The 6,752-nt window shown below is 49.7% G+C and overlaps 1 protein-coding gene across 2 annotated transcripts; it reads right to left on the bottom strand.

The window, feature by feature from the left end:
* Nucleotides 1-928: 928 nt before the first annotated feature.
* Cd320 (CD320 molecule) lies at nucleotides 929-6,404 on the bottom strand. Of its 2 annotated transcripts, none has more exons than XM_021149293.2 (5): nucleotides 6,200-6,404; nucleotides 3,362-3,487; nucleotides 1,959-2,189; nucleotides 1,505-1,666; nucleotides 929-1,396 (listed from the first exon to the last, which is right to left on the bottom strand). In XM_021149293.2, the coding sequence occupies exons 1-5, from the start codon at nucleotides 6,318-6,320 to the stop codon at nucleotides 1,254-1,256; spliced, it is 783 nt and encodes a 260-aa protein (XP_021004952.1). In that variant the 5' UTR covers nucleotides 6,321-6,404; the 3' UTR covers nucleotides 929-1,253. The 2 variants fall into 2 exon arrangements, with proteins under 2 accessions (XP_021004952.1, XP_021004953.1); XM_021149294.2 differs by lacking the exon at nucleotides 6,200-6,404 and adding an exon at nucleotides 5,860-6,136.
* Nucleotides 6,405-6,752: the final 348 nt, after the last annotated feature.

Raw genomic sequence — 6,752 nt, 5'->3', positions numbered from 1 at the left:
ACACTATCTAGCCAGCAAGTCCCGGGATCTTCCTGTGCTCATACCCACCCTCAGTAATAAAATCATAGGCAAATCCAACTTCCTATATGGGTATTGGGGATCTGAATTCAGGTCCTCTTACTTGCATAGCCTCAGAGCTTCAATACTCATCATGGGCCTTGAGGTTACTAGGAGCTACAGAGATACCAGGAAGGTCTCTCCTCTGCCTGTTGGAGGCATTCTAACAGTTCCCACCACTTTACTTAGGAATTTGAGAGTCTGGGAAGAGCTCTGGCCTTGTTACTCAGAAGTCAAGCTGTACTAACAATATTTTCTTGTTTTCTGTATGTCCATGTTCAGGGATCTTGGACTTCAGTTATGACATGGGGACAGCCCTTCCCTACCTCCCAGGGCTAACTCATTGCTAGACAGTAAACAACCTGTCAGCCTAGAACAGAACTGTCTCATAAAACATCAACCAACTGCATCTGGGGAAGAAAGGAAATAAGGTCTCCCTGAATAGCCCAGACAGTCCTTGAACTCCAGCTCTTCATGCCTCAACCTCCCCAGTGCTAGAATTACAGGTATGTACATCAAGCCTATTACTTCTAATTCTCCTATCTCCCCTTCCCAACTGCTGAGATGATAGCCCTGAAAATACAGGGGATAGCCAAGTTCAAATCAGGTTAGCCCAGCTTCCATGTCACTGAAGAAGCCATGACAAAGGAATGCCCAATAAGGAAACAGTACTTAAGGTCTCTTCTCCTATTAAGCCCCTGTTAATGTTGAGTGTGGACTCAACACTCAGCCTCACTTTACAAAAGTGAGTATAGGAGGAAATGTGCAGGACACAGACCTCTTGGCTGGAGACTCCCTTTTAAAAGGTAGAAGGAGATCCAGCAGAGACCGTAGGCTGCCCAGGCCAAGGGAAACAGGCTAGAGGCAGACAGAGGGGTGAAGAAACTTTAATAGCCACCCATCAATGTGAGCAGCAGGAGTGTCTAAACCACAGTAGCCCCATTTCTTGAGAGCATCCTGGGGCCAGCCCCTCAGTCCTGGCTATGGCAATTTTCCAGCCAAGCTCACCACATACAAAGGGAGTGTCTGAGGACCCCAGCCTCTAGGACCGTATCTGTAGAAGCTTAAAAATCAAAGTTCTCTGTGCTCCAAAGAGCCCAGGTCTCAAAGCTGAGAAGCCAGAAGCTCCTTGCATGTTCCACTGCTCCTCTGTCCCAGTCTGACTGCACTCAGGGCCAGGTGGTAACCATGTGTCCTCAGATCAGAGAGGTTTTCCTTTCTGACAGCAGCAGCGACTCCTTCACAGCCACCAACAGCCCTGGTGGGGGCAGATAACCCTGACCTCGGAGGCGTAGCAATATGAGAAGGGTGGCCGAAACCAGGATGGCACTCAACACCCCTGTGGGGGACAGACAGATGGTCAGGAGTAGGATAAGGAGGGTAGGAACTATCACAGACTACTAAGTGGAGAGCCCCAAGCTCCTCACATGGGAAAGCCCTATCTTACCAGCAGCTGCAATAACCCCATAGGCACTTGGGTTTCGGGATGAGTCCCCAGCAGAGGTAAATGTTACATTCCTGAAAGAGGTCTCATTCTCCACGGTCGTAGAAATCCTTGTAGTTGTGGCATTCTCCTCCTGGAATATCTTGTCAATTTCTGTGTCAGTGTCTGCAACAAGCCCAGGCATCAGTAGATGAGGGGCACCCAAGGCTTAGCAGTATGGTACACAAGGTTTCCAGTACCCAACTCTTAGAATTCATCCTGCTCTAAGACAGAGTAAAGTTGGTGGGAAATCACTAATCCTGGTGATGTCCTGTCCACCAGCACAGGGATGAAGGCCTGGGAGGATGCATGTGTTTACATCCTCAAACTAGTCACCCATGGGAAGGAAACAAATGTCCTTAAATAACTGTCAGCCTTCCCCACCCACACAGGTATACCAAGATCCCAGGACACAAACCACAGCTGAGCTCATCACTGGAGTCAGGACAGTCTGGGTGGCCATCACAGCGCCACGTGTGTGGAATACAGACATCATCCAGTATGCAACGCAGCTCACTCTCCTGACAGGGTGGGCGGCTGCAGTTGAGGTTCTTGTCAGAGACAACAGAGCAACCACTGATGTTGTCACAGGAGCAAGGAAGGGCAGACTGTGGTTGGCACTGCCCATTCTGAGCACATGACTCAATGCCTGAAACATAGAGTCAATCAGATTCAAAACATCCATGCAAGAAAATGCAGTATGCCAGGCATGGTGGTGCACACCTTTAATCCCAGCACTTGGAAGAGGAGGCAAGCCTAGTCTACATAGTGAGTTCTAAGACAGCTATGAATATGTAAAAAAAACCCTATCTCTATCTCTATCTCTCTCTTTCTCTCTCTCTCATACACACACACACACACACACACACACACACACACACACACACACACACACACACACACACACACACACACACACACAAAGAAAAAATCCCAGTGCTCTGGTTACCCAATCCACTCTAAATCCTAACTTCTCCCACAAGTAGTAAACTAAACTAAAAGCATCTCGTTACTTTAGCTACTTTAATCCCACCACTTGGGAGGCAAAGGCAGGTAGATCTCTGTGAGTATGAAGCCAACCTGACTGATATAGAGACTTTCAGGCCATCCTGGGACATACAAAATAAATTTATAAAAGCAGCTTCCTCAGAGCTGAGGAGATAACTCAGAGGGCCAAGTGCTTGTAGTACAAACATGTTGAATGAGTTTGATCCCAGTACCTAGTAAAGGCCGGGTGCAGCAGGGCACATCTCTAACCACAAGGCTAATTAAGAGTACACATGGCTGGATCCCGGGGCTCTCTTGAGCAAGCCATTCTAGCTGATTCTCTCCACTCTCCCCACATTAAATCCAAAGGCGCATGCTGGGGGATTGTCAATTTTAGTGAAAGATGGTCTCAAAAGTAAGGTGTAGAGCAACAAAGGACAACACCAGTGTCAAGCTCCAGCCCTACATACACACAGACATGCTGGCAAACACTCCTGCACACACCCATACCCAGACACACACTAAATAAAATAAAATAACTCTGGTGTAAAGGCTTGCCCTATGGAAAGTCTCTGTGCTACACCTGTCAATTCCACCTACCAATCCCTCAGCTTCCCATCAGGTTCCTCCTTTACCTGCTCACCCTGCCCGTAAGCCTGCCTACCTCTGTCTCTAGAGCGCTGGATGTAAAGCAATCCCAACAGTCCAGACCCACAGACTCCACCTTGCCCTGCTTATCCAGCCCTACAACCAGCCTTTCCCTAACCCCCTAATCTCCATACCTGGCAGTCTAAACACCCATTCTCAAGCCCCTCTCCAGGAATGGCCACTTACTACACTCTTCCTCGTCACTGCCATCAGAGCAGTCCCGGTCCCCATCGCAGCGCCAGGAAAGGGGCACACAATAGCCACTGGTAAGACACTGGAAGGTGTCTGTCGGGCAGGAGTCAGCTCTAGAGCCTGAGAAATGAACATAAATGAGGCCTTGGGAGGGTTGGGGGATCCAAATCTAGAATATCTTTCAAGAGGATAGTTATGAGCTGCAATCAGCTAGAGATAAGCAATGTAAAGAAAGGGTAAAGAAACTATATTGGTAGCCACCCTCTACAGAGCCCTGTGTTTGGGGCCCTGGCACTTCATGAATGCTGCTAGTCTCCAGTCTTCTGAAACACTATGATCACACAGAGCTCGTGACAAAAGTCAGGAATCAAACCCAGGTCTTACTGACCCTTGAGACTATTAGGCTCCAAATGCTCCAAATGGCCGCAAAGTCTACACTGGAGACCACCAAGCTCCATAGTTTAAACAGGCTCGGAGAGGAGCTGTTCCCCAACATGCTCTGCAAGAGACTCGTGATCAAGGTCAGTGGGACCTAGTCTAACCCACCTGCTTAGCAAAGGGGAAACTGAGAGCCTGGGTAGTAAATCTGCTCAAAAGTCAGGCATGGTATATGTATGCAGGAGGTTGGAGGCAGTAGGACCCTGTGTTCCAGGCCAGTTAAGGTTATATAGGAAGACCCTGACTTAAAGCATGGTGATCATGTGCAGTCGCCAAGACCTATTCCCTCATCTCCTAAGTTCTTCCCAGGTGAAAACACTCAGCTTGACCTAAATATGTCACCTCTGAACTAGATCCCTAGTACCGAAACTCCACCAGGCCAGAATATCACACTCTTATCTACTTTGATCACCCACTATCCCCTGGGACCCAGGTCCTCTCACATCCAAGTCTAAATCCTTCCCTTCTCCATCAAACCCCTGTATCCTGGCCTCCTCCTCGTAGTTATCTAAGAGACCTGACTTGATTTCACCACAGGGCCTTTGCACGTGCCTTCCACAACCCAAGGGCCCTTCTTCCACTCTGTATTCAGAGGAAGAGGAGTCTAGACCGTTTTGCACATCAAGCAAACATTCTACCACTGAGCTATACCCCAGCCACAGCCCACCTTGTCCTTCCACTCTATAGGTGTGACTCTTCTGCAGCTTTCAGATCTTAGTTTATATCTTGGGCAGTGTCTCATGTTCCCCAGGAAGCTCTGCCTCCCACAAATAACAGTCCCTACCTAGTAACATCCATATTCCTATTGACTGAACACTCAGTGAAAGTCAGGGACGTGGCCTCATGGCCCTGTCCAGTGCCTGACAGTGTGTGAACAAGTCATGTGAGGGTCCACATTGACCCAGATAAAACCTAAGCCTTTCCGGGGAAGCCGGGGCTGTTTGCTGATCAAGAGGGGAGGCAGTGAAGAGACCTGGTATTTGGACCAGCAGGAAGGAATGAAGAGACAGGAGGGAGCCTTTTGAGCTTCCCACCTCACACACAGAGCCAGAGCCTCCAACACCCCTCCCTTCCTCTCCTTGTAGTCAAACACAATTATACCTGCATACCACACAGTTCAGGAGCTCCAGAGAGCTGAAGAACTGAGAACAAGCCTTGGCCACCACCCCTGCCTCCCAGCAAAGCCTCCTTCCTCTCCATGCCTAATAACTCACAGTCCTGCCAACTCAGACCTTCTCTTCCTGACTCTGTATTTTCTTGGAATGGGCCCAGAGCAGAGGAGACCCTATACCTTTTGGGGGCAATTAATCAGACAGGAGTCAGGATGACCCATGATTTCTCCTCCCAGTCTATGTCCTCATCTGTAAAGGAGGAATACTAAGGCCAGACATAATGTTGCTCAATAGTAAGTCCAGCTCCTGGGATGCTGGAACAAGAAGACTGCTTGGAGCTACAAAACAGCCAAAAGTGGGAGGAGGGGTAGTTTATGGGTACAGATCCATAAACAGCCAAATAAAATGGTCCATACCTAATAATCCCTGTGCTGGGGAGCCTAAGGCACAAGTTGAAAACTCCAGTCCAGCCTGTGTTATATAGTGAGTCCCTGTCTCAAAAAAATGGGAACTAGTGCCTGCCTTTAATCCCAGTACTTAGGAGGTGGATCTCTAGGAGTTCAAGCCCAGCCTGGTCTATATAGCAAGTTGCAGACAGCCAGAGCTAGAAAGTGAGACCCTGTCTGGAAAAAAAAAAAATCAAAACATAATAAAAACCTAAAAACAGAAACAAAAACAAACAAACCAAAAAAACCTTGAAACAATGAAGACCTATTCTCATACAGAGTGGATGGTCAGTAGTGGCCAGTGGTCACAATCAGGACCTCCTCGTCCTGCCCGGGACAGGTGTCTGACAAGATTGGGGTTCACAGGGGAAATACACTCCAGGGCTCTTCCTTCCATTCTCTGAGGCAGGAATACAAGGAAAAACAGAAGCTCTGGGTGCTGAAAGAACAGCCACAGAACTGCAGCCTCAGGGCTGAAGGTTTCAGGAAGGCATACCTGCTGCAAGAAGGTACCGGGTGACCAGCCCTGCGTGGTGAGAGGTCAAAATCAGAAACAAAAGCCTTCCAGCCCACATTGAGCTGAAGGACGGCTTGGAGGTGACTTAGGGACAGCGCAGGAATAAGGGAGGAAGCTGGGCAGAACATAGGAGAAGGCACCCATGTGGCGGTCCCCTCTGCAGGCACAGAGGGCCGATTCTCTCCACTCTACCCACGCTAAAGCCAAACACGCGTGCTGGGGGAGTGTCAACGACCGATGGGCGGCGCAGCCAATAGTGAGGCGATGCCAGCGCGTGGAGGCGGGATCAAAAGCGGTGTAGGAACGGGGGTTCACTCACCGGAGACTTGGACCGGGGTATGGGCCGGAGCCGGAGCGGCCTCTAGGCCTGTTCTGAGACCAAAGAGGAGCCGCAGCACCAGGCCCAGGGCCACTGCCCGCCCAGCTCCGCCCCGCGCCATCCAACAGCTTGCCGAACTGCTCCGCTCCAGCCGCAGCAGCTCAGTCAGAAGGACGCGCTGATTCTCGCGCACGCGCACACAAAGGCAGGGGGAGTGGCGCAAGCAAGCCTGCGACCGTAAGTACCCGAATACAAGGGTACTTAGATTTTAGGGCTCCTCCTGGCTTCTTCCTAGCAGTAAAATCTAATGGGTTTGGTGACCTAGGCCTGTAACTCCCAGATATTCTACAGGCTGAGGAAGAACAAAGCCAACCTAGGCTATTAAAGGAGACCCTACCTCAGAATAAAAACAGGAATTCGGGGAGTAGTTCAGTCGTAGGGCACTTGCCTAGTAATCAGGAGGCTCTAGGTTTAATCCCCAGGACCACAGTAACTTGAAATAATAAACTTCTGCTGAACAGTGGTGGCGCACGCCTTTAATCCCAGCACTCGG

This window comes from Mus caroli, chromosome 17 (genome assembly GCF_900094665.2).
Source record: "Mus caroli chromosome 17, CAROLI_EIJ_v1.1, whole genome shotgun sequence".
Taxonomy (NCBI): Eukaryota; Metazoa; Chordata; class Mammalia; order Rodentia; family Muridae; genus Mus; species Mus caroli.
Note: the sequence above shows the minus strand (reverse complement) of the source record. Positions and strands in the feature narration are given on the sequence as shown.

Bases quoted from the DNA above. Each gene is read 5' to 3' on its own strand.
- Cd320 (XM_021149293.2), bottom strand. From the start codon at position 6,320: ATGGCGCGGGGCGGAGCTGGGCGGGCAGTGGCCCTGGGCCTGGTGCTG. The intron at 3,488-6,199 runs GTGAGTGAACCC...TTCATTTCTCAG, and splicing joins TACCCCGGTCCAAGTCTCCG to GCTCTAGAGCTGACTCCTGC. The intron at 2,190-3,361 runs GTAAGTGGCCAT...TCTATGTTTCAG, and splicing joins CAGTGACGAGGAAGAGTGTA to GCATTGAGTCATGTGCTCAG.